Source organism: Natator depressus, chromosome 2, assembly GCF_965152275.1.
Source record: "Natator depressus isolate rNatDep1 chromosome 2, rNatDep2.hap1, whole genome shotgun sequence".
In the NCBI taxonomy this organism is placed as follows: Eukaryota; Metazoa; Chordata; order Testudines; family Cheloniidae; genus Natator; species Natator depressus.
In genome coordinates, this window is record NC_134235.1 from 157991637 (window position 1) to 158019517 (window position 27881).

Consider the following 27881-nt stretch of genomic DNA (forward strand, 5'->3'; position numbering starts at 1 on the left):
AGCTGACTCAGGCTTGGGCTACAGAGTTGTAAAATTGTGGTGTAGACATTCAGGCTTGGGGTGGAGCCTGAGCTCTGGGACTCTACGGGGGGGAGGGCGGGGAGGGTTGCAAAGCCCAGGCCCCAGCCTAAGTCCGAAGATCTGCACTGCAATATTACAGCTCTGCAGCCAGAGCCCTCTAAGCCTGAATTGCAATGAATTATACTATTGCACTGAATTATACAAATGTTTTTGTTCAGTAGATTTTAGGCAAAGAATGGTTTTAAAAACAGGAATGTCAATTACTCTTCTTTCAAACTCAAGGTGTAGCTCTCGTTTTCATAGGCAAAATGCAGCCCACGTTCTGAAAGGTCCATCAACTGAATCAAACTCAGACTGAATCATGCTAGATAGCACTGAGATAAATGCTTCTCTCCTTATTTCTTGTTCTTTAAGGTCAGATAAATTGTATCAGCAATCACATATGAAGTGCTTGTTGGATAATTCTCCCCTAAACGAGATAAAAAATAAGGATATAGAGGAGATCATTTATGCTGTCCTTTGATAACTCCGAAACCATAAACTGAAAGCAAAAAACTCACCTTGGAGTTAACTATTAATTGCATCTGCTTACCAAGCTTCTTTTATTTTCAAATTTTTACCATCAGGAGATAGGAAACAGCATCTACATAATCTCACACGAATACCTCAGATGGAGGTTACTGAAAAGTTCCATGGTACTTTGAACTAATTAGTTGGTGATTAGTGTAACATACATTACAGCCCACTGTCCAATAAGCAAAATTCCATCCTTAGATCCCTCCACGTGCATCTTTGCAAGTTATGAATTTCACGATTCCATAAGAAAAACATGATTCTGCCCTGCTTAGAGTAGACCTGTCACTGGAGTAACATGGTGTGTACACCTGGAATGGCAGAGCACCCAGAAATCATGTGCTTGACTTAAATTCAATCCCAAACCCTGAAAATCTGTGTATGCTACATCATAACAAACTGGAGGCTTAAAATATTTCAATAAATAATTGCATATAAAGGGGTGCATTCAATAGGCAAAAGGAAGCTGTTGGATACATGCATTTTTCACAACTCTAACCTCCACCTGAGGTTCACATACAAAATCCATAAATCCAGGATAATCACATTGATCTGTAACACTCCCTCAAAGACTTTTATGGCTTCATCCTGCAAGGTCCTGGGCACTCTGGCTGCAAACCAGCAAAGCAGTTTAGTACATGCTTAAAGCTAAGCTTGAGTGCTTTGCTGGATGAAGGCCAGGGTGCTCAGGACCTTGCAGGGCAAGTCCCCATAAATGTAAGTTATTCTTTCTGTGCAAATCAGTTATTCTTTGACAATTTCATCCTTGCTATATTACCCACTCCTGCTTTTCAGATTTATTCTGACTCTTTCTTTAGCTTTTATTTTGGGATGGTGTTTGCTTCTTTGTAGTCCTTTGAGTTCAACATATTTTAATTATTCTTGTTTTTCATTTTGTGCAGCTCCCACATACATGGCAGGAGGTGTTATATACTATACAGGTCCATACTAGAATCTTTAGTCATATGAATAATCCTTACTCATGCTCATAAAAATTCACAGGATCGGGTCCCCCCAAAGCTATGAGTGCATTACACTCATTGAGAAAGGGGTTTTATTATTATTTGTAGTATACATAAATATACATTCTTCTCCTTTTTGATGTTTAATATTTCATTTGATAATTAACCCAAATTTAATACTAGTTATTGACATAAGTTTAAAATATTTTTCCTTATTGTTTCAGAACACCAGAGGCCAGGCAACTCAACAAAATGCAAACTGCTTACAAAGCACGGGAAAAGGCTCCTGTACTTTGTGATGACTAATTTGTCCATCAGTGTAATTTCTAGTAATGAAATAGCTAGAACTAAAGCTCATACACAATACAAGAAACAAAGACTTAGGTTTGGACCCAGATATTTGTCAAGCTATTGGCTGAACAATGACCAAAGGTTTCACCAGTGGTGCAAGAAAGCTGGTACCGCCAGGTAGGCTATACCATTAAGACATTTATTGCTGTTACACCATATCAGAAAGACACATTTGGTATCCACTGAACACCGCAGGGCTTGCTCTCCCGGGAGCCGCAGCGGTGAAAGGACCCCAGACAGGAGAAGCAGCTACGTGGAAGGGATGGGGTGGGGCTGGGGATGGTAATGCCACGCCGGAGGAGCTGCTGGCATGGGGCCCCCCAGCGGCCCCACATTCTGCTCCTTTCACCACTGCGGTTCCCAGGAGGGTGCTGCGGTTCAGCAGATACCGACTTCCATCTACGGATATCCACATCCACGGATATAAATTTGTATCCGCGCAGGGCTCTACAAGTAACCCTCCCCAGGCTCAAGTGCCCCTGCTGGCCCGGGCCGGGAGAGGAAGAGGCGGGACCAGAGCCGGAAGGTCAGAGCCCCTCCTCTTCCGGCCACACTGTCTGGGACTCTGCCCGGTGCAGCACTGTGGCTGCCTGGGAGAACCAGGCACTCTCCTAGGCAGCTGCTGTGCTGCACCGGACAGCATCTGGGAGTGGCTCTGGGGCCTGGCTGCCAGGAAGAGCAGCCGAATGCCAGGGAAAGCCAGCGCAGCAGGAGGACAGAGCCTCCCACCCAGGTAACGTGGGATGGGGAAGGGATGGGGAGAGCATGACCCTGGGATGTGGGCGAGAAGGAGTCACATGTGAGGTCACAGGGGGGTCACATGCTCCCCCTTTAGGTGGTGCCCCCTTTGTGTCCCTCTCATGAGTTGCCATACTGGTAAGAGTTAAAATCTATTTGTACAACTGGGTTTCACATTTGTAGATCTGTGCAGCCCTTCCACAGCCAGATGCCCAAAAGAAATGAATGTTTCATCAAGGGTAACAATTAGTATTTCGTGCCTAGAGATAAGAGTAAGATTTTTTGTTGCATAATTTTCTTCAAAGGGGATGAATTTTGACCTGTGTAATCATGTCTCAAAATGAAGGGTTGAATGCTTCTTTTATTGCTGAAATTATAATATACACATGCCATATGTAGAAGACACATCCATGTGATGAATTGCAGAGCCAGGAGATAAAATAAATGCATCACATACTCTGAGCCACTTGCACGCTGCCCAAGGTCCACGTCTAACATTTCAAACTCATGAGCATCTTCAAAGGGCCACTGTATTTTTGGATATCCTGACACTGAACCTTTTTTTCCCTCCCAACCCAATTTACACTCACCACAGGCAATATTCAGTCCAGCATCAGAGACAGGTTAACGCCTGATAGGGCTAGAAATAGATTTATGTCATTGGAAAGAGGAGATAACTCCATGTCCCAGTGGGACAGGGCTTGATTCTACTCCTGGAAGGTCCAGAGGTATATTTTAAGTCATAACATTTACGCATGGATATGTTATTTTAAGTTATTAGTTTTTTCATGTAAAAATGTAATTACATATTTTTCTGCTGTCATGAGCTCTGTACTGCTGGACTCAAAAGGAGTCCTAATTTTACAGACCTACATATAATATATATGGACACAAATACACATGTAATTACAGGATAGAAATGAAGGGATGTTCCCTTTGTGAAATGTTTGCATTCAATTCCTGTTTAGCTGCTCTACACTGTACTCATAAAAAAGCTGCTTTTAACTCTTTGAAGTAGTCTTTGCTAGTGCCTATGATACAACTCGATCTACTAAAATCAAGCTAAAGGCATTACTCTGCATCTGTAAAAGGTCAAGTTTAGGGTCAAACTGAACGAGCACGTGTAATCTAAGCACAAGTACACTGGGACCACTCTTCCTCATCAAGAAAAGGCCTCCGAAGGTCACTTTTACATTGCCCTGGTCTACACTAGGACTTTAGGTCGAATTTAGCAGCATTAAATCGATGTAAACCTGCACCCGTCCACACGATGAAGCCCTTTATTTCGACTTAAAGGGCTCTTAAAATCGATTTCCTTACTCCACCCCTGACAAGTGGATTAGCGCTTAAATCGGCCTTGCCGGGTCGAATTTGGGGTACTGTGGACACAATTCAACGGTATTGGCCTCCGGGAGCTATCCCAGAGTGCTCCATTTTGACCGCTCTGGACAGCACTCTCAACTCAGATGCACTGGCCAGGTAGACAGGAAAAGAACTGCGAACTTTTGAATCTCATTTCCTGTTTGGCCAGCGTGGCAAGCTGCAGGTGACCATGCAGAGCTCATCAGCAGAGGTGACCATGATGGAGTCTCAGAATCGCAAAAGAGCTCCAGCATGGACCGAACGGGAGGTACGGGATCTGATCGCTGTATGGGGAGAGGAATCCGTGCTATCAGAACTCCGTTCCAGTTTTTGAAATGCCAAAACCTTTGTCAAAATCTCCCAGGGCATGAAGGACCCGAAGCAGTGCCGCGTGAAACTGAAGGAGCTGAGGCAAGCCTACCAGAAAACCAGAGAGGCGAACGGCCGCTCCAGGTCAGAGCCCCAAACATACTGCTTCTATGATGAGCTGCACGCCATTTTAGGGGGTTCAGCCACCACTACCCCAGCCGTGTTGTTTGACTCCTTCAATGGAGATGGAGGCAATACGGAAGCAGGTTTTGGGGACGAAGAAGATGATGATGATGACGAGGTTGTAGATAGCTCACAGCAAGCAAGCGGAGAAACCGGTTTTCCAGACAGCCAGGAACTGTTTCTCACCCTGGACCTGGAGCCAGTACCCCCTGAACCCACAGGCTAATGAAGATTAGAAAGAAAAAAAAACGCACTCGAGATGAAATGTTCTCCGAGCTCATGCTGTCCTCCCACACTGACAGAGCACAGACGAATGCGTGGAGGCAAATAATGTCAGACTGCAGGAAAGCACAAAATGACCAGGAGGAGAGGTGGCGAGCTGAAGAGAGTAAGTGGCGGGCTGAAGAGAGGGCTGAAGCTCAAATGTGGCGGCAGCATGATGAGAGGAGGCAGGATTCAATGCTGAGGCTGCTGGAGGATCAAACCAGTATGCTCCAGTGTATGGTTGAGCTGCAGCAAAGGCAGCTGGAGCACAGACTGCCACTACAGCCAAGAACGCGGTGCAGGGCCAACCAGCCACTCCGCCACAGAGGATTGCCCAAAAAAAAGAAGACTGGCATTCAATAAATTTTAAAGTTGTAAACTTTTAAAGTGCTGTGTGGCATTTTCCTTCCCTCCTCCACCACCCCTCCTGGGCTACCTTAGTAGTCATCCCCCTATTTGTGTGATGAATGAATAAAGAATGCATGATGTGAAGCAACAATGACTTTATTGCCTCTGCAAGCGGTGATCGAAGGGAGGAGGAGAGGGTGGTTAGCTTACAGGGAAGTAGAGTGAACCAAGGGGCGGGGGGTTTCATCAAGGAGAAACAAAGAGAACTTTCACACCGTAGCCTGGCCAGTCATGAAACTGGTTTTCAAAGCCTCTCTGATGCGTACCGCGCCCTCCTGTGCTCTTCTAACCGGCCTGGTGTCTGGCTGCACGTAACCAGCAGCCAGGCGATTTGCCTCAACCTCCCACCCCGCCATAAACGTCTCCCCCTTTCTCTCACAGATATTGTGGAGCACACAGGAAGCAGTAACAACAGTGGGAATATTGGTTTCGCTGAGGTCTAAGCGAGTCAGTAAACTGCGCCAGCGCGCCTTTAAATGTCCAAATGCACATTCTACCACCATTCTGCACTTGCTCAGCCTGTAGTTGAACAGCTCCTGACTACTGTCCAGGCTGCCTTTGTACGGCTTCATGAGCCATGGCATTAAGGGGTAGGCTGGGTCCCTAAGGATAACTATAGGCATTTCAACATCCTCAACAGTTATTTTCTGGTCTGGGAATAAAGTCCCTTCTTGCAGCTTTTGAAACAGACCAGAGTTCCTGAAGATGTGAGCGTCATGTACCTTTCCCGGCCATCCCACGTTGATGTTGGTGAAACGTCCCTTGTGATCCACCAGAGCTTGCAGCACTATTGAAAAGTACCCCTTGCGGTTTATGTACTCGCCGGCTTGGTGCTCCGGTGCCAAGATAGGGATATGGGTTCCGTCTATGGCCCCACCATAGTTAGGGAATCCCATTGCAGCAAAGCCATCCACTATGACCTGCACATTTCCCAGGGTCACTACCCTTGATATCAGCAGATCTTTGATTGTGTGGGCTACTTGCATCACAGCAGCCCCCACAGTAGATTTGCCCACTCCAAATTGATTCCCAACTGACCGGTAGCTGTCTGGCGTTGCAAGCTTCCACAGGGCTATCGCCACTCACTTCTCAACTGTGAGGGCTGCTCTCATCTTGGTATTCATGCGCTTCAGGGCAGGGGAAAGCAAGTCACAAAGTTCCATGAAAGTGCCCTTACGCATGCGAAAGTTTCGCAGCCACTGGGAATCGTCCCAGACCTGCAACACTATGCGGTTCCACCAGTCTGTGCTTGTTTCCCGAGCCCAGAATCGGTGTTCCACAGCATGAACCTGCCCCATTAGCACCATGATGCATGCATTGGCAGGGCCCATGCGTTCAGAGAAATCTGTGTCCATGTCCTGATCACTCACGTGACCGCGCTGACGTCGCCTCCTCGCCCGGTAGCGCTCTGCCAGGTTCTGGTGCTGCATATATTGCTGGATAATGCGTGTGGTGTTTAATGTACTCCTAATTGCCAAAGTGAGCTGAGCGGACTCCATGCTTGCCTTGGTATGACGTCCGCACAGAAAAAAGGCGCGGAATGATTGTCTGGCATTGCTCTGACGGAGGGAGGGGCGACTGACGACACGGCTTACAGGGTTGGCTTCAGGGAGCTAAAATCCACAAAGGGGGTGGCTTTACATCAAGGAGTAGTTCAGGCAGGACTTCACGGAGGGTTCCAATAAGAAATGGTGCACCTAAGTTATTGTTCTTATTGGAACAAGGAGGTTAGCCTGGCCTCTGATTGATTCATGGCTAGATTTACCTCGCTGCACCTTCTCTGTGAGTGACTGCAGTGTGACCTAGAGGAATGAGTCCCCTAGACAGGGGAGGAGGCAAATGAATACAAAACAAATCTGGTCTATTTCTTGTTTTGATCCACTCCATCTATCTTTTATATCTTTGGCTGGCAGCAGACGGTGCAGAAGGACATATTGCCTACCTGCTCACCATAAGACGGTTCAATAGGACTGACTGCCGGACTTAAGAGAATGACCTGGTCAAGTCACTAAAAATTTAGTCCCTGCACCCATGTCTGCCCAGGTGCTCCTGATCGACCTCACACAGGCGACCAGGAGTACCTCGGACATGATGAGGACGGCTACCAGTCGTATTGTACCGTCTGCTGCCACAAGGCAATGGGTTGCTGCTACTGTGTAGCAATGCCGTACCGCATCTGCCAGCACCCAGGAGACATACAGTGACGGTTACCTGAGCAGGCTCCATGCTTGCGGTGGTATGGCGTCCGCACAGGTAACTCAGGAAAAAAGGCGTGAAACGATTGTCTGCCCTTGCTTTCACGGAGGGAGGGAAGGGGGGACTGACGTTATGTACCCAGAACCACCCGCGACAATGTTTCAGCCCCATCAGGCATTGGGATCTCAACCCAGAATTCCAATGGGCAGCGGAGACTGCGGGAACTGTGGGATAGCTACCCACAGTGCAACGCTCCGGAAGTCGACTCTAGCCTCGGTACTGTGGAAGCACTCCACCGAGTTAATGCACTTAATGCACTTCTGTGGGGGGACACACACTCGAATATATAAAACCGATTTCTAAAAAACCGACTTCTATAAATTCGACCTTATTCCATAGTGTAGACATACCCATTGAGTCCTAATTTCAAATTTGACCTAGCTTCAGGTGTTCAGGCAGTTTTTCACAGCCCTAATCGCAATGTCTACTACATATGCAAGCCAAGTATTAACTGTCCTCGTTAAATCTGTTCAACAAGCAACTGGAGAACAAAAACAATTGTTCTTACACAAGTTTATTAATCAAAAACCTCAAAAGAACTGGAATACTTGTAACTTTGGCTGATTTGAATCTCTGTTTCTAAGAGATAAAAGAGTGACAGTGGTTGTATGGAGTCTTTTGTTCTGGTTTCACATGACAATGATTTGACCCAGACTGTGAAAGATAAATCCAGCTAAGTTCCTATAGGAAGATGAGCAAATGAAAAACTGTGCCTTTCACCATGGTTATATTTAATGTAATTACTCACTTGAAAGCAGGATTAAATCAATACCTTGTGGTTGGAAACACTTACAGACTGTGGAACCACTCACACCAGACGGTGGAAAGATTCAGTGAAATAAGCAATTAAAAATATAACAAAGGGAACACTGAGGAAAATTAAAGAGGAAACAATTAAACTCAAAAGATGACTTGGAAATGTAAATTCAGTGGCACATAAACAAAAGGCCCTGGGTAACATATTTTGGTATGTTAAAACACAGGTACAGTGGCTAGTAAAAAGCTCGAACAAATTCACAGAAGGAGCAAAAGTCTGCACTAACCAAAGCAGAGGCTAATGGCCAAGTTTAGAGTTGAGGTTTAGGGTAAACTAGGCCCCTGTAAGCTGCTAACTTGCAGAAGGCTTTTGAAGAATTAAAGGCCAATCTGGCAACATGTGAATCTGAGCCCATCAAGCCCGGCTGGAAATTATTTAAGATTAACCGGTCTTGACAGCTGCATAATTAAAATCTCCTACCTCTCCCTCTTTAACCCAGCATGATATCCTTTGGAGTTGTCGTTTACTTTCAAGCAGTAACAGTCAGTTAATTTCTGGTGGTCTAAACCTCTTGCCAAGTGGAATTTCTTGCATGTATCCATAACATTCTTTTTTTTATATTTTTTTTCTACATACCTTAGTGGACCATAATTTATCGTGGTATTTTGATAGCTCATAGACTTATTTTTTTTAAAGCTAGTTGGTAGGTTAGTATGTGTCTCCCTGACATATTATGGAAAACATTTTGCTTGTGATTTAAAAGCAATAAGATAAATTATGCATTTTCAAGAAAATGAAGGGCCAAAATTATACCATGGGAAATTTGGACATTTTAGACTTTGATGACGTTAATCTGAATTTGCCTCAGTGTAAATGAAACTAGAATTGTGGAAAAATATTTCAAAAACTAGGAGAAATAAAATTTGTTCTAAAAACCCTTCAAGTACTTAACTCTGTTGTAACAATTCTAGATGGAAGCAGCAGTGATGGGATGGAAATAGATCTGGCCATTAAAAATAACACAACAAACAATCCACTTAGAAAGAGTGAGGGAAAAATTTTTTCTTGCTTTTGGTAAATTCTATCTATAAGTGTTAAAACAGACCTGACTAGGACAAATGTTTAAAATTCAGACACAATGACATACACAGACACAACCATTATTTCCTCTACTCTCTATATGCCGGGATAATTTCAAAATGCAGATTTAATTACTAAGAACTTTCTTACAAACCTTTCAGATTTGGTCTCCTGAGGTGGTGAAAGAGTTGTCCCATAACGAGAAATGGGTGTTGTAGGTGCACTTAGTCCAGAATAAGGTCTTGTAGAGGAATAAGAGTTGTTGCCATAGCTACTGTTTCTGAAGTTACCAGAAGAATAGGAGGCAGGCAGAGAAAGGGAGAGACAAAGAGAAAGAAAGAAAATAATCAGCAAGCAGACATGCGGCAGCAAACCCTCTTTACTCATAAAGGGGATCAAAGGATGTTGTACCCCAGAACTCCATGAACTTCCAGCCACATCCCCACCTTTGAAAAAAAGTAGCATATCATCTCATTTTAATATAACCCATCACAAGGACACGGTTAATATTGTATGTTTTAAACTACTGGTATGGAGATTAAAAGAAGGATTACAATGTTCCTTTAAAGTGACAGCTGTTCACTGGAATACCTAATTGACTGCTCAGTTACTCAGAAATGTATTAGCTGGTTTGGGAGCTGATAATCAACCACCAGGAAAGAAACCGAAAAGATCAATGTCAGCAGTATTCATTCCAAGTGAACTAAAGGAAAACACCACTATTCCCCAGCCATTGTCAGAACATGGACTCAAATGATTGGCTAATGTTTCTGCTGTAAATGAAAAGCATCCAAATTCTTTTCAATTAAAATGAAGTATTTTCTTTCCCCACCCCTTCTTCCCCAGCATAAGTCATAGCTTATGTGCCATTTCTTATGATGTCTGTAAAAAATCATAGCCACAGTTAAAAAAGACATGTCTCTGGAAGCACGGCTTTAGGAATTTCTACCATCCATTCACTCCATTAAAAAAATGCTTGACTTCAACGTTAGCTTGTTGATCAAAGAGAAATTGTTTCCAGGGCTCTTGGAATGGTCACCTCCCCAGAGCCCTTAGTATCAATGTTTTCATCCTGGCTTTTCTACTGAGCAGAAAAGGCAGCTGCACAGCTTTCATGTGTCTTTTCACCGCTCCACCATCATATGTAACTGACATGTCATGGGTGCTGGCTTTGGAAAAGTTTTAACCTTTCTTTCTACTTTTTGGAAGAGATGCACCTTTTCCATTGGGACTGTATGCCAGATGGTAGTTAAATTATTCCAGGAAGCCAACCAGCCCAAATGACAAAATTTCATGAAAGAAAAGCCTAGTGTCATTTTTTATTTAACAGCTCATTAGATTAAATATACTTCATTTATTTTATCACTCCTCTTCCCCCCTCAAAATGCTAGTATTGCATAATTTCACTTCATTCAGGCATGTTACTTGAAAACCTAGGTGTCTTTTTCAGCTCAGATTAACTCCTGTCATTTGCTTATGGAAAACTGCTTTCTACAAATGTCCAAACTTCATTCTTTGGGCTGCAGCCTGAACTACTGATTGCCATAGGCTAGAGTTATACAGTTAGAGTATATTTAAGCTAGGAATCTTTTATGGGAGGGACCTTGCTATGAACAGAGTGTATCATATTTCCTCTCCATATCCCCATCTCCATACCCATCGTGCATGTCTTAAAGCACTCCCAAACCCCTATTTGCAAGGCTTTGTACTACTCCAAATGGAGCAGCAATCCAAGGAAAATAATTGAAATTCACCTTTCTAAGCAGGGAAAAGCAAAGACCAGATTGGGAATTCAACCTCTGTCACAGCGCCTTGGCAGGAGAATAGAATGGGAAATGGAAATAGTACTCTGGTTGAGTGGTTATGTGTCTGTACAGCATAAGGCCTCTTTGGTCACATAGGCCTAAAGTTGCCACTGGTCTTCGCTCAGATACAGATTAAATTGGTGGCCATGAGGAAGTAACCACTCCTCTGCCTCAGTTTCTACATCTAAGATATTTAGATAACACTACTTACATCTCTCTCATGGGATGTCGGGAGGGTTAAATGATCCTTGTGAAAGGGAAGGGAAAATCCCTTGAAAAAGGGAAGTGCTCTTTATATTCCAAGTGTTGAGTGGTGGAATAGTATCACTCAATTCCTTTTAGAGTGTTTGGAGGCTACAAAGCATACTAACTAGTGAAGAGAGACCTTGGCATCTGTAGTCTGTCAGAAGCAAATGATGTCAGCTTGGGTATGAAAGTGAAAATCATCCACTCCCTATCCCATTGCAAAGATAAAATCTGCATAACTTTCAGTAAGCATCATATAATAAAGAGAGATAAGTAGGGGATAAGAACCTGCAGTAACTTGTCAGACTTAATGATTTTGCATAACAAAATAACAATCCAAATAAATCTAAATATTTTATTTGCTAAGACTTTTACTATATGCAAAATATTTACCAATTTCTTATTGAAAACATGTGCATTGAGGATTTACTACTATGCTCAGTAAGGGCAGTATAACTGCTAATCGGTTGGTAAACCTCGAAGTGTTGTGAATAATCAATTATACTATAAACCTATAATACTGTAACTGGCTTATTAAATCTCATTCCAGTGTGTATCTGGAAGTTTTAAATTAAAGTATGGCTGTTTCTCTATTTTCACTTGTACGATAGCTTTTTAGGATTAAACCTATTATACATCTCTTGTGACACAGACAACTTGAAACGGCAGAAAGAAAAGCTATGGCTGTGCCTGTACTTAAGCAGTGCAATGCAAGAGCACTGGAGGTGAAATCCCAGCCCCACCAAAATCAATGGGAGTTTTGTCACTGATTTCAGCAGAACCAGGATTTCACCCTAAAATTCTAGAGCCTGATGTTGATCTCACACAGCTTTTACATCAGTATAACGCCAATGATTTCCTGATGCTCAAATAAATTTGTTAGTCTCTAAGGTGCTACAAGTAGTCCTTTTCTTTTTAATGATTTCCTTGAAATTACTCCTGAAAATAATACAACATAAATGAAAGCAAAATTGATGCCCATAAGCCTTTTCCCCAAAAGATGCTTTTATCATGTTTTTTTTATTGTCACTTAGAAGAGGCCAGTTATTAACTATGTATCTTGAAGAGAAACAGGATGAAATAAGAGTATCGAAGACCAAGGAGGGAGAATCAATCATGTTAAAATATAGGCTAACATGACTAAAACTAATACAGTATGTTCTAGGAACAATGCAACACAAAGAGCATGTAAATAGTACAATAAAACTCTAGAAAGATGTTATTAATTCATCTAAAAATGAATGCCAGCTGCATAAAATCTACCTGTTTTCCCTGATAACCTCTGCTTCCTTTTCTGTAACAGTTGCTGGAGACTCTTCAAAGTCATAGGAGAAAAGGTGAAAAGGGCTATGTGGTACATAAGGCAATTTCTCTACAGTTGGAGATGCCTTTGGAGTAATAGATGCTGATGAATTTTGGGAGGAGTTAAGTGCAGGAGAGGATGGTGATGAATAAACAGAATAATGGAGTGAGACAGATGAATCAGGCACAGAAGATGAGCTGCTGGGCGGACTCTTGGCTTTAGAGCATGAGGGAGGCCTCTCGGCTTGAGAAACTGCACTTGAGACGGTTGAAGAATCAGAACTCTGATTCTCATTCTGCAGCTTTTCATTTGCAACCAGGTTTACGTCTGGGACCTCACTGCAAGGGAGGGTGTGGTGAGGAGGGAAAGAGAGAAAAGGCAAAGCAGGATAAGGAGAGAAAGGATCAAAGATCACATAGTTGGGGGGGGAGAATCCAGCAGAGTCAAACAAAAACAACAACTTCCCAAATGTAGCCAATTGCCATCACTTTTAAAAAGCTAGGAAGCTCAAAGCTTTGTATCCTAGAGGGATTCTTCTTGGGGCTGGAAAAAATGAGGAATGTTTAGATTTGGTTTAGAGGAAGGGAAGGGATTGAACCCATGGAAATTCAGAACCTGGAATCTAGTTTTCATGAGTCTTTTTCACTACAGTTCTGTATACTATCCTCAAGTGACCAGTTAACCCCAAAAGCAGCCTTACCATATTGGATGATCTGGCCCAAAGAACAGGTAATTTATGATGTATGCCCAAGTCTAACAGCCTACTATCTCAATACCATCCTGTATTTTCATATGACGTGTTTATATAAGTATGTGGAGATCTACTGAGACAAAGCACTATAACAGAGCAGGTATTATTATATAAAACTCATTTACCAGAGATGAAGCCCAAAATGACCCAAATCAGTATTCTTCTATCAAAACAAAACCCAACAGTAGATTTAAAAGCAATGTGCTATCAGTGTGCTTATGTACCTCTTTAAGTACTTCCATGACAGTTCTCACTATAAGAGTGTCAGCACAAGGCTTTTACCCCATTTAATCACTACATGGGGGCTGCATGAGGGAATTGCAAGCAGATCAGTTGTGCGTAGATGCCTGTGCTCCAAGGGCAGTAGAAAGGGGTCTTTGCATTGGCGCTGCGTAGCTTAGTGTTATTGTAATAAATGAGGACCAAAGGCAGGACAGGCAAGGAGCCATGGGATCTGCATTTGTGCAGGGTTAGCCTTGACATCCAGAGCCCATAGGCTGGAATAGCAACTATGGGGGGCTGGCATTGCAGCCCTGAGCTGGGTTACTAGATTGGTGGGTTGATTTCACCACCCCTGCCCCTCTGAACTCCAACTGTGTAGCACGGGGTGGGCCAACTGTGGCCCGGGGGCCGTGTCTGGCCTTTCAGATGTCCGGGGCTTGCCCTGCTCAAAAGCTTCAGCCGGGGAGTGGGGTCAGGGGTTGGCCCCTGCTCCGCGTGGCTCCCGGAAGCAGCTCCTACACGTAGTGGCAGCCAGGGGGCTCCGCATGCTGCCCCCGCCCCAAGTGCAGCCCCTGAAGCTTCCATTGGCCGGGAACCATGGCTAATGGGAGCTGCAGGGGCAGCGCCTGCGGAGGGGCAGCATGCAGAATTGCCTGACCATACCTCTGCATAGGAGCCGGAGGGGGTCACACCCCGTTATTTTACAAAGGCAGTTAAAAGGTGGGATTTTGAACAACGATCTGAATATCACTCTTGCCATATCAAAGTAGATATTATTTTAAAAGTATGAAAGTTACATAAGCAAAAACATGCCGTACATGACTCGTCAATTACACCTCTTTACATAATATTGTTTTATATTCAGGTAATTAAATAACTGAGTTTTTTGCTCCTACTTTTAAGCATTGGATTTGAGGAAATTATCACTTAATTTTAAATTTTCAGAAGGCCATTGGCTAGATTTGCAGACTGGAAGACATTAATAACAACATTACAATATTTTCTTTGGAATTTGCACATTAAACAGTTTCCTTTCCTCCTTCAGCGTTGTAGAAGTCTGTATGAGTGCGGTTAAGTTAAAAAAAAATCCAATCTCATTTTGCAGAATTGCAGAGCCAAACATTTTAACTTAAATCAAATGGCTGTCTAGAAGAGAAAGCATATTTTCTTTTTCTGATTTATTTATTAGGATAAAGTTACCATTGGCCAAATCCATATGAACCTCAGAAAACAAATGGAAAATATTACATGTGAACATGTAATATTGATAGCTAGTCTGTTTACATATATACATGCAAATGCATGCCTGTGTCCAGCTCTGTCCGTCAGTTAAATATTTTTCCCCTATAAAATTTGTTAAAAATTCTAAAATAACTAGTTGGCAATATTCCAGAAATGGTAATATTTTTATATCAGTAACGATTCATAAAAAAAATTATAACCCTGAAAAAGGCACATTTTTGTCTGTGATGATGGATCATGGAAACACTAACAAAGGATGCTCAGGAAGAGGTTCACAGAGGCCCCAGCTCAGCAAAGTACTTCAGCATGCAATGAATTGCTTTGCTGAAAGGGATGAAATTAGGCACATGCTTAAAATTCCATCAGCAGCTCTGTTTGTTAAATCTTCTGAACCAAATTAGTGTAGCTAGTGTGCAATCTATTGGATTTTTATAATTAAATGCATTTAAATATTTTCATAAATATGAACAAGGCTTTGTTGATTCAAAAGTCTTTTCCGAAGGTACTTTTTAAAATGAAAAGTAGGAATACGTTTTCCAGGATAGTTGAGTACTATAAATCAGTAAGGTGAATTCATGCTACAAATATTGGCGGTGAGGTCAGGAAAGGTGAGGGGAGGGACACTGAAGCCTGGTACCTGGGTTTGACCTGCCTAGTGGCCTCCTCCTCCCCCTCATCCTCAGTATTAGGCTCTGTGACTGGTGGCTCCTCTTCTTCTTCTTCATACTCCTTCTCCTCTCTGAGATCAAACCAAGGAAAGAGGCATGCAATGGGACAGAAAGAGGGAAGGTGGAAGAGAAAAAGAGATAAGTCGCCCCAAAACACCAAACCCAAACATGTTAGAAATGGAAGGGAAAAAAAGACAGAAGTAGTTCAGGCACGACATGAGAAACCATCTTACCCACCCTAAATCTATCAAAAAACGAGTAAGCTTGCTGCAGAACGTTAAATGAACTCTTTGCACTAGCTAAGTAGCTAAGTATTCAGGACATTAAAAATCATACTGATGTTAGCACGAAGGGATTATTAATGCATGGATTTGTTTTCCATACTTATATCTATTTAAAAAAAAATCCTAAAGACTGTCCCATTCTTTTCTAGACCCAGGTAGAGCACTGCTGCGGTGCTACCCCCACAGACACTTGTGTATGCTATTCTCCCATATCATACCAACGGTCAGTTTGTTTTGCATGAAACTGTGTCACTTTGGCTTAAAGCACCACACAGTGAATCAAGGTGTCGTAATATTAAAAGCCAAAAATAAAATATTTTCATTGAAAAGCGGAGAGTAATTTGCAAGGCACCTACTTAACAAGAAAATTAAGGATGTAAACCAAGTTAAAAATAAGTCTAATAGAAAAATAAACAGGATACAGTTTAGAACTACTCAGAAGTTAAAAATTATAGTTATAAGATGCTGTTATATGAATTATCCATTAATGGAAAAATGGGGAATCATTAGCATTGCATAAGATATATAGTTTTGATCCAGAGAGCAGACTGGGAGATGAATATTACAAGTCATGCTTAAGCCCCACTATAAACCATAGCCCAAATATAAACTCATTAGCTACATTACATTCCTCTCAAATAATATACCAGTTTCTCATTCATTAATATTCAGTTTCTCATTCTTTATAGCAGTTGGTCCAGTTCTCCATCTGACTAACTGAAGAATGCCATTATGGTATGTTATATACAAAAGAGATATCACTTGAACTGCAACACCATGAATGGCAAGGAACTTTCTAATGTTCTCATATTCCACTCATTTTCTAGTTGCAAGGCTTCTCTTTTTTAAATTCTAGAGGGATGCTCTATGGATTTTTGTTGGTTTGTTTTTTTAACATTAGTATATTTTGGAGTCAGATGAAAACTGAATGCCGCTACTGTAGGAAAAAAAGGGTTTCAGTGGCACTGTTGAGGTGAAGTACAATAATCTTAATATAAACTATCTAGGTTAAAAGTGCCAAATGCTATCCCAATGAAGCCAAGAGGAGTTTTGCCAATTGCTTCAATGGAACCAAGGATCAGGTCCAAAGTTTATTGCTCTTGCATTGATTATGTTATATTCCAAGCTTGATCTACTAATATTGCAGGAAGATGGCAGCATTTGAAACCCTTTTCTGAAACCTCTGACAGGCATTCAACTACTCTCAAAGCATGTAGAATGCAACATCAACACAGTGGGCAGCTGTCTTTAACCAATACTAAGGGTATGTCTACACTACGACATTAGGTCGAATTTATAGAAGTCGTTTTTTTAGAAATCGGTTTTATATATTCGAGTGGGTGTGTCCCCACAGAAAATGCTCTAAGTGCATTAAGTGCATTAACTCGGCGGAGTGCTTCCACAGTACCGAGGCTAGAGTCGACTTCCGGAGCGTTGCACTGAGGGTAGCTATCCCACAGTTCCCGCAGTCTCCGCTGCCCATTGGAATTCTGGGTTGAGATCCCAATGCCTGATGGGGCTAAAACATTGTCGCGGGTGGTTCTGGGTACATATCGTCAGGCCCCCGTTCCCTCCCTCCCTCCCTCCGTGAAAGCAAGGGCAGACAATTGTTTTGCGCCTTTTTTTCCTGAGTTACCTGTGCAGACGCCATACCACGGCAAGCATGGAGCCCGCTCAGCTCACTGTCACCGTATGTCTCCTGGGTGGGCAGACGCGGTACTGCACTGCTACACAGTAGCAGCAACCCACTGCCTTGTGGCAGCTGACGGTACAATACGACTGGTAGCCGTCATCGTCATGTCCGAGGTGCTCCTGGCCACGTCGGCCAGGAGCGCCTGGGCAGACATGGGCGCAGGGACTAAATTTGGAGTGACTTGAACAGGTCATTCTCTTTAGTCCTGCAGTCAGTCCTATTGAACCATCTTATGGTGAGCAGGCAGGCGATACGGATTGCTAGTAGTCCTATTGCATCATCTTCTGCCGGGCAGCCATGAGATGTGGATGGCATGCAGTCCTTCTGCACCGTCTGCTGCCAGCCAAAGATGTAAAAGATAGATGGAGTGGATCAAAACAAGAAATAGACCAGATTTGTTTTGTACTCATTTGCTTCCCCCCTCCCCCATCTAGGGGACTCATTCCTCTAGGTCACACTGCAGTCACTCACAGGGAAGGTGCAGCGAGGTAAATCTAGCCATGTATCAAACAGAGGCCAGACTAACCTCCTTGTTCCAATAAGAACAATAACTTAGGTGCACCATTTCTTATTGGAACCCTCCGTGAAGTCCTGCCTGAAATACTCCTTGATGTAAAGCCACCCCCTTTGTTGATTTTAGCTCCCTGAAGCCAACCCTGTAAGCCATGTCGTCAGTCGCCCCTCCCTCCGTCAGAGCAACGGCAGACAATCGTTCCGCGCCTTTTTTCTGTGCGGACGCCATACCAAGGCAAGCATGGAGGCCGCTCAGCTCACTTTGGCAATTAGGAGCACATTAAACACCACACGCATTATCCAGCAGTATATGCAGCACCAGAACCTGGCAGAGCGATACCGGGCGAGTAGGCGACGTCAGCACGGTCGCATGAGTGATCAGGACATGGACACAGATTTCTCTGAAAGCACGGGCCCTGGCAATGCATGCATCATGGTGCTAATGGGGCAGGTTCATGCTGTGGAACACCGATTCTGGGCTTGGGAAACAAGCACAGACTGGTGGGACCGCATAGTGTCTGGGACGATTCCCAGTGGCTGCGAAACTTTCGCTTGCGTAAGGGCACTTTCATGGAACTTTGTGACTTGCTTTCCCCTGCCCTGAAGCGCATGAATACCAAGATGAGAGCAGCCCTCACAGTTGAGAAGTGAGTGGCGATAGCCCTGTGGAAGCTTGCAACGCCAGACAGCTACCAGTCAGTTGGGAATCAATTTGGAGTGGGCAAATCTACTGTGGGGGCTGCTGTGATGCAAGTAGCCCACGCGATCAAAGATCTGCTGATATCAAGGGTAGTGACCCTGGGAAATGTGCAGGTCATAGTGGATGGCTTTGCTGCAATGGGATTCCCTAACTGTGGTGGGGCCATAGACGGAACCCATATCCCTATCTTGGCACCGGAGCACCAAGCCTGCGAGTACATAAACCGCAAGGGGTACTTTTCAATAGTGCTTCAAGCTCTGGTGGATCACAAGGGACGTTTCACCAACATCAACGTGGGATGGCCGGGAAAGGTACATGACGCTCGCATCTTCAGGAACTCTGGTCTGTTTCAAAAGCTGCAGGAAGGGACTTTATTCCCAGACCAGAAAATAATTGTTGGGGATGTTGAAATGCCTATAGTTATCCTTGGGGACCCAGCCTACCCCTTAATGCCATGGCTCATGAAGCCGTACAAAGGCAGCCTGGAAAGTAGTCAGGAGCTGTTCAACTACAGGCTGAGCAAGTGCAGAATGGTGGTAGAATGTGCATTTGGACGTTTAAAGGCGCGCTGGCGCAGTTTGCTGACTCGCTTAGACCTCAGCGAAACCAATATTCCCACTGTTATTACTGCTTGCTGTGCGCTCCACAATATCTGTGAGAGTAAGGGGGAGACGTTTATGGCGGGGTGGGAGGTTGAGGCAAATCGCCTGGCTGCTGGTTACGTGCAGCCAGACACCAGGGCGGTTAGAAGAGCACAGAAGGGCGTGGTACGCATCAGAGAAGCTTTGAAAACCAGTTTCATGACTGGCCAGGCTACGGTGTGAAAGTTCTCTTTGTTTCTCCTTGATGAAACCCCCCGCCCCTTGGTTCACTCTACTTCCCTGTAAGCTAACCACCCTCTCCTCCTCCCTTCGATCACCGCTTGCAGAGCCAATAAAGTCATTGTTGCTTCACATCATGCATTCTTTATTCATTCATCACACAAATAGGGGGATGACTACTAAGGTAGCCCAGGAGGGGTGGTGGAGGAGGGAAGGAAAATGCCACACAGCACTTTAAAAGTTTACAACTTTAAAATTTATTGAATGCCAGTCTTCTTTTTTTTGGGCAATCCTCTGTGGCGGAGTGGCTGGTTGGCCCTGCACCGCGTTCTTGGGTGTCTGGGTTTGGAGGCTATGGAACTTGGGGAGGAGGGCGGCTGGTTACACAGGGGCTGTAGTGGCAGTCTGTGCTCCAGCTGCCTTTGCTGCAGCTCAACCATACACTGGAGCATACTGGTTTGGTCCTCCAGCAGCCTCAGCATTGAATCCTGCCTCCTCTCATCAAGCTGCCGCCACATTTGAGCTTCAGCCCTGTCTTCAGCCCACCACTTACTCTCTTCAGCCCTCCACCTCTCCTCCCGGTCATTTTGTGCTTTCCTGCAGTCTGACATTATTTGCCTCCACGCATTCGTCTGCTCTGTCAGTGTGGGAGGACAGCATGAGCTCAGAGAATATTTCATCACGAGTGCATTTTTTTTTCTTTCTAATCTTCACTAGCCTCTGGGAAGGAGAAGATCCTGTGATCATTGAAACACATGCAGCTGGTGGAGAAAAAAAAAGGGACAGCGGTATTTAAAAAGACATATTTTATAAAACACTGGCTACACTCTTTCAGGGTAAACCTTGCTGTTAATATTACATACATAGCACATGTGCTTTCGTTACAAGGTCGCATTTTGCCTCCCCCCACCGCGTGGCTACCCCCTCAACCCTCCCCCCTCCCCGTGGCTAACAGCGGGGAACATTTCTGTTCAGCCACAGGCAAACAGCCCAGCAGGAACGGGCTCCTCTGAGTGTCCCCTGAAGAAAAGCACCCTATTTCAACCAGGTGACCATGAATGATATCTCACTCTCCTGAGGATAACACAGAGAGATAAAGAACAGATGTTGTTTGAACGCCAGCAAACATACACTGCAATGCTTTGTTGTACAATGATTCCCGAGTACGTGTTATTGGCCTGGAGTGGTAAAGTGTCCTACCATGAAGGACGCAATAAGTCTGCCCTCCCCAGAAACCTTTTGCAAAGGCTTTGGGAGTACATCCAGGAGAGCCGCGAATGCCAGGGCAAATTAATCCTTTCACATGCTTGCTTTTAAACCATGTATAGTATTTTAAAAGGTACACTCACCGGAGGTCCCTTCTCTGCCTGCCGGGTCCAGGAGACAGCCTTGGTGGATTCGGGGGGTACTGGCTCCAGGTCCAGGGTGAGAAACAGTTCCTGGCTGTCTGGAAAACCGGTTTCTCCGCTTGCTTGCTGTGAGCTATCATCATCTTCTTCGTCCCCAAAACCTGCTTCCGTGTTACCTCCATCTCCATTGAAGGAGTCAAACAACACGGCTGGGGTAGTGGTGGCTGAACCCCCTAAAATGGCATGCAGCTCATCATAGAAGCGGCATGTTTGGGGCTCTGATCCGGAGCGGCCATTCGCCTCTCTGGTTTTCTGGTAGGCTTGCCTCAGCTCCATAAGTTTCACGCGGCACTGCTTCGGGTCCCTGTTATTGCTTCTGTCCTTCATGCCCTGGGAGATTTTGACAAAGGTTTTGGTATTTCGAAAACTGGAACGGAGTTCTGATAGCACGGATTCCTCTCCCCATACAGCGATCAGATCCCGTACCTCCCGTTCGGTCCATGCTGGAGCTCTTTTGCGATTCTGGGACTCCATCATGGTCACCTCTGCTGATGAGCTCTGCATGGTCACCTGCACCTTGCCACGCTAGCCAAACAGGAAATGAGATTCAAAAGTTCGCAGTTCTTTTCCTGTCTACCTGGCCAGTGCATCTGAGTTGAGAGCGCTGTCCAGAGCGGTCACAATGGAGCACTCTGGGATAGCTCCCGGAGGCCAATACCGTCGAATTGTGTCCACAGTACCCCAAATTCAACCCGGCAAGGCTGATTTAAGCACTAATCCACTTGTCAGGGGTGGAGTAAGGAAATCGATTTTAAGAGCCCTTTAAGTCGAAATAAAGGGCTTCATCATGTGGACGGGTGCAGGTTTACATCGATTTAACGCTGCTAAATTCGACCTAAAGTCCTAGTGTAGACCAAGGCTAAGGTGCCTCGGTGACAGAAGCATAATTAGAATCAGACTAGATGGGGGTGTGTGTGTCAGTTTTTCATCGTTACCCTGACCTCAAAAATTCAAATGACACAAAGCAAGCAGCATGAAAAACAGCCAATCAAGAGTGTTCCTCTTATCTCCTTCACCTGACAAGCTATCAGTTGAGCATTACCTTTGCCAACATCTGACCTCCTGCTAAGAGGGAATGCCTATAGCAGCAGTGCTGCACTTGTTGCTATTCCTGTACCAGACAGAAGTATAAGAGCAGCTGGCTTCAGACCATGGTTCATAGATCACAGTGTAATGATTTACACTGTCAATTCCTTAACTATAATGGCGCTGTCAGTGTTTTCTTTCACAAACCATTATATTTACATGTTAATTTGCCCAAGGGGTTTAACTCTGCCATTAATATTTGCTCTTGGGTGAATTTTGGCATATACTGGCTGAATCCTGAGGCAAAAATGTTCAAGCTACCCTCTTCATCTGAAGTTATATTTTACCCTACAGGCTGCCTCATTCACAAAGGAGAAATCAGAATAGCTGGAATATTTTGTTTCATGTATACAAAATTAGGACCTGAATGTACAACAACGCTTTTGCTGAGCACTCCTTTCTTTAAGTAGAACCACTGGCATGAAACTATTTGTCCGAGTAAGGGCTCCCCAGTGTGAGGAAGGGCTGCACAATTTGGCTCTTCCTGTACGGTTTGTTAACTCCCATCAGGAGGTTTTTGGATAGACTTTGCCAAATACCTCTTACAAAAGAAAATGCCTCATATTACAACAGAAAGAGAAACAAAATACATGCTAAGATAAATCAGTATGATAAGTACCAGCTTTACGCTTCATACATTGATTTTACAGATTTTGGTCAAGATTTTCAAAACTGGGTTCCCAAATTTATTTATAGCTAAATAGGGTGAAATTCTGCCCCACAGAAATGAATGGCAGAACGCCCATTGACTTCACTGGGGTAAGACTGCACTCTGATTCAGTGTACCTTGGAGCTGCTGGCTGCTCAGCATATATTAAAAACAGGACACATAATTAGGTGCATAAGACCATGTACCTCCTGTTGATTCCACATGGACTATGGAGTCTGTTTGTGTGGAGTAGTTACAGGACTGGGACCTAAATATGGATTTAGAAACCTAATTTTAATCACACAGTTTTGAAAAACTTGAACTTTTTGTATGTACCTTGTGTGAAATGAAATATACGATCATCGTCCTCATCAAGTTATGAACAAGGGACGTAGAGCACTCCGTAGTTCTGGTTGTTTCATTTGACTTTGTCAGTCAGTGGGAAAATTGGATTCCCAGAGTAGAAGGGTTAACTAAAAGACTGGAATTAAGATCATATTTAGAAGAGTGCAGGCTAAGTAAGCTGGCCTTTATAAGCTGGTGTCACACGAATAACAGTCCCCTACAAAACTTCTGCACTTCACTTAGCCTGAAAGGACCGTTTCTCTCCAGGAAAAGCCAACAACTAAGCATCCTGAAGAATTACAATAGAACTACCTAGATCAGCACAAACAAAGTTCAGCAGGTTAACAATAACAAAAACATGCTAAAACACAGACTGCAATACCTCATTTTCAGTGCTGTCAATCAGGCACTTATCATGAGCTCTCATTGATTTATACTAGGGCTGTCAATTAATCACAATTAACTCACACGATTAACTCAAAAAATAATTGCAATTAAAAAAATAATCGTAATTAATCACAGTTTTAATCATACTGTTAAACAATAGAATACCAATTGAAATTTATTAAATATTTTGGATGTTTTTCTACATTTTCAAATATATTGATTTCAATTACAACACAGAATACAAAGTGTACAGTGCTCACTTTATATTATTTTTATTACAAATATTTGCACTGTAAAAATGATAAACAAAAGAAATAGTATTTTTCAATTAACCTCATACAAGTACTGTAGTGCAATCTCTTTATCGTGAAAGTGCAGCTTACAAGTGTAGATTTTTTTTGTTACATAACTGTACTCAGAAACAAAACAATGTAAAACTTCAGAGCCTACAAGTTCACTCAGTCCTACTTCTTATTGAGCCAATCACTAAGACAAACAAATTTGTTTACATTTACGGGAGATCATGCTATCCACTTCTTATTTACGATGTCACCTGAAAGTGAGAACAGGCGTCCCCATGGCACTTTTGTAGCCGGCATTGCAAGGTATTTGACATGCCAGATATGCTAAACATTTGGATGCCCCTTCATGCTTCAACCACCATTCCAGAGGACATGCTTCCATGCTGATGACGCTCGTTAAAAAAATAACCTGTTAATTACATTTATGACTGAACTCCTTGGGGGAGAATTGTATGTCTTATGCTCTGTGTTTTACCCACCTTTTGCCATATATTTCATGTTATAGTAGTCTCAGATGATGACCCAGCATGTTGTTCGTTTTAAGAACACTTTTATTGCAGATTTGACAAAATGCAAAGAAGGTGCTAATGTGAGAGTTCTAAAGATAACTACAGCACTTGACCCAAGGTTTAAGAATCTGAAGTGTCTTCCAAAATCAGAGAGGGACGAGGTGTGGAGCATGCTTTCAGAAGTCTTAAAAGAGCAACACTCTGATGCAGAAACTACAGAATCCGAACCATCAAAAAAGAAAATCAACTTTTTGCTGGTAGCATCTGACTCAGATGATGAAAAGGAACATGTATCAGTCTGCACTGCTTTGGATCGTTATTGAGCAGAACCCATCATCAGCATGGATGCATGTCCTCTGGAATGGTGGTTGAAGCATGAAGGACATATGAATCTTTAGCATATCTGGCACATAAATATCTTGCAACACCGGCTACAAGAGTGCCATGAGAATGCCTGTTCTGACTTTCAGGTGACATTGTAAACAAGAAGCAGGCAGCATTGTCTCCTGAACATGTAAACAAACTTGTCTGTCTGAGTGATTGGCTGAACAAGAAGTAGGACTGAGTGGACTTGTAGGCTCTAAAGTTTGACATTGTTTTATATTTGAATGCAGTTATTTTTTGTGCATAATTCTACACTTGCAAGTTCAACTTTCATGATAAAGAGATTGCATGACAGTACTTGTATTAAGTGAATGGAAAAATACTATTTCTTTTATTTCTACAGTGCAGATATTTGTAATAAAAATAAATACAAAGTGAGCACTGTACACTTTGTATTCTGTGTTGAAATTGAAATCAATATATTTGAAAATGTGGAAAACATCCAAATATATTTAAATAAATGGTATTCTATTATTGTTTAACAGCATGATTAATCACATGAGTAATTACAATTAATTATTTTAATCGTGCAATTAATCACGATTAATTTTTTTAATCGCTTGATAGCCCTAATTTAAACATATGTTTGAAGTAGGGACACACATCAAAGTGTAGTCATACAAGACATCCATGCTTCTCATATGGCATACGAACTTGGCCTTTGATCTCACATCTCACAACACATATACGATACGCAGGAAGGTTGTACGTAATATCCGCACATCTGGAGGATTAGATTGTTTCAAGAATCACAGTAATAGGACAGGGAGCAACTTTCACTTCTAAGTCACTTGCTATAATAGATCCCAGGTTAAAAAAAACTAAAAATCACTATCACATAACAGCTATATGGATGTCTATGACTTCATGATCTTAGCCCAGTTCCTAGTGGACAGGTAGTCACATCTCTAAAACCACCAGTACAATCAGCACCCTTTTTGGCAGTCTCAAGAGCGAGGCCAAGGCTTGAGTGAGATTTACACACCCACTCCCCCTTAGTGGTGGGCCCTTCAAGCCAGAGTTTAGAAATACTAATAGGGTCATATGAAGATCTTATGTTTCCTCCGCTCTTGCTCTACCTCCTGTGTGTACACATAGAATACTTCAGTTTCCAGTGCTAGTCATCTGGCATCTGTTACAAGCACGGACGTCATTTTTGGGGTTAAAAAAAACCCCAGCATGTCTTCTTATGTGTTACTGCTTGCATGATGTCAGGGCAGGATATTCAAAATCAGATAACTGGTTGGGAGCCTATCTTACCACTGCCTGCCCCAAATCAGGCCGTGAACCTGTGGACAAGTCCATTTGCAGTATAGACTCTGGCCACCAAATAACCAGCAACTCAGACATTTGTGTATTGTTTCAAAGTATCACATGTTTCAAATGATCTACACATGGAGCATTCCTGTGGCACTCTTGGTTTTATGGTTTACAATTGGCCATTAACACGTATGCAGTTAATCCTTTCAGAGTTGCACATTTTGTAGGAAACTGGCCTATTTTTCTAGAACAAGCACTTTTGATTATGCATAACCAAAATCAGGACAATAAACAAGGCAATTAAACTCACTGCTGAGTGGACACTTAGGAATGAGCATAGGCACATGGTCTCCATGTCCTCTACATGGATCTTTTGGCTTCTCAGTTAGCCCCAGAGAGGCTAGTAAAGTGTCTACATATCGGCCCAATTGATCCTGGGGATAGCAGGCTCAATGTGAAAGTGGTGGTGGTGGGGATCAGGGGAGCGGGGCAGAAGTGAACTGATGCTGCTCCACAAGGAGGAGGTGCTGAGTGCCTTGGCTGAGGCACAGGAAGTCATGTAAATGAGTTCTCCCACTCCCCCGCTCTTAAAGCTTCCTTACGTTAATCCCATTTGTGTCTCTCCTCCTACCTACTCCACCCTAGAGACACAATAAGATCTGTAAGTCTTCAATATACAGGACAAGATGAGACCAGAGTTACTAATTATTTTGGGGGGGGGGAGGGAATTTTTTGTGTAGCAGTGGGTGGATTGGAGGGTGGGAAGTTGATAGCTTGAGTGAGTAGCTCTCTCCTCCCATCTCCCCAGCTATCTAGTGGTGGTGCAATGGACTGATGGGTCCAAACTGTGCTTCTTACATGATGGCTTCATTTTAGAGATGCCAGCCAGCTGGACTTCTTCTCAGGCCATGGTGACCCTTCTCATGTACTCTCTCTCTCTCAATGCTAGCAGCTCAGAAGGAATCTGGCCCTCATCCGAATGTTAGAAAGGCTCAGTGACTCTGCTGATATTAGCCCTAGCAGGATGGGACACATATGGCAGTTGGGCTGGGAAGAATCAGAGCAAAGGGTTGGCTGTCCTCATGTCTGTTATGAAGATGCCAGGGGCAGTGGGGGAAGAGGGTGAAGGGAAATATGCATTGGCTTCTGTGGCTGTGGAGCCAAATTGGACCATGCCAACTACTGTGGAATTTGCATAGTGGAAATCGCTGAATTAACATATTAAGGGAAGACCCAGATCCAGGGTCCATAACTGGGAAACACTCTTAATCAGCAACTGAACATGTAGCTCCAGAATTTGACCTCTAGAGTAGAGCTGTTATGAAAGTGGGTCTGATTCATGCCTGGGATGAGTGACAATCTTATTCTTAAAATACCTGCTGAATCAATGGTGTTTTTCATTTCTTAATCCAGAAAATAGTTCCAGTGCCAGCTGACTTTCAGTATGGATAGAAAATAGATTTTCTGCTTATACATAGCTCATGTAATAGCTGAAATATAACATCTTCTGCAGATTCGTTGTCTAAACAATGCTGTAAAAATGGAAAATGTGCTCCAAAACATTTGTTAAAACTGGAAAACAGCTAAATAAAGACAGGGAATGCCATTTATATAATAAAATATGGTGGAAGCAAACAGATAGAGGAGACAGATCAAATGAGAAGAGCCAACAGATTTCTGAATATACCTGGCAGCTCCAATGGGGCCTTTCTTATTAAGTATATGTTTATTTTTGTGTGAATAGGAGAAGGGGTAACTTGGCAATACTTTCTTTCTTTTTCCCTCTGTCTGTACATATGTATGTAGATTTTGTGCCAATGCAATAGTATAATTAGATTAAGAAAAATGATTCAGTGGAAACTATTCAATGAAATTGAGCTCCAAAACCTGCCAAGGTTTTCAGCAGTGGCCTAGTTACTTTATCAAGTTTAGCACAAAGCAAATATTTATCTCTACAGAGCTTACAGCTAGCACTGTATGGACTGGCATTTTTGACCAACATTAAGGCCACCACTGGCTTACTTAGGTTCCATGATAT

At 43.2% G+C, this 27881-nt stretch overlaps 1 protein-coding gene across 12 annotated transcripts in view; it reads right to left on the minus strand.

Annotated features, from left to right (window-relative positions):
• The window catches only part of FHOD3 (formin homology 2 domain containing 3), a 619164-nt gene that overhangs the window by 130436 nt on the left and 460847 nt on the right, over positions 1-27881 (minus strand). For 5 of the 12 annotated variants that reach the window (XM_074945213.1, XM_074945211.1, XM_074945210.1 and 2 more), the window contains exons 11-13: positions 15471-15572; positions 12579-12956; positions 9419-9544 (exon numbers count right to left, since the gene is read on the minus strand). The exons of 2 other annotated variants lie outside the window; for them this stretch is intronic. In XM_074945213.1, the coding sequence (XP_074801314.1) occupies positions 9419-9544; positions 12579-12956; positions 15471-15572 (606 nt within the window). The remainder of the gene's footprint in view (positions 1-9418; positions 9545-12578; positions 12957-15470; positions 15573-27881) is intronic. 5 more of the 12 variants (XM_074945218.1, XM_074945217.1, XM_074945216.1 and 2 more) reach the window with 2 other exon arrangements.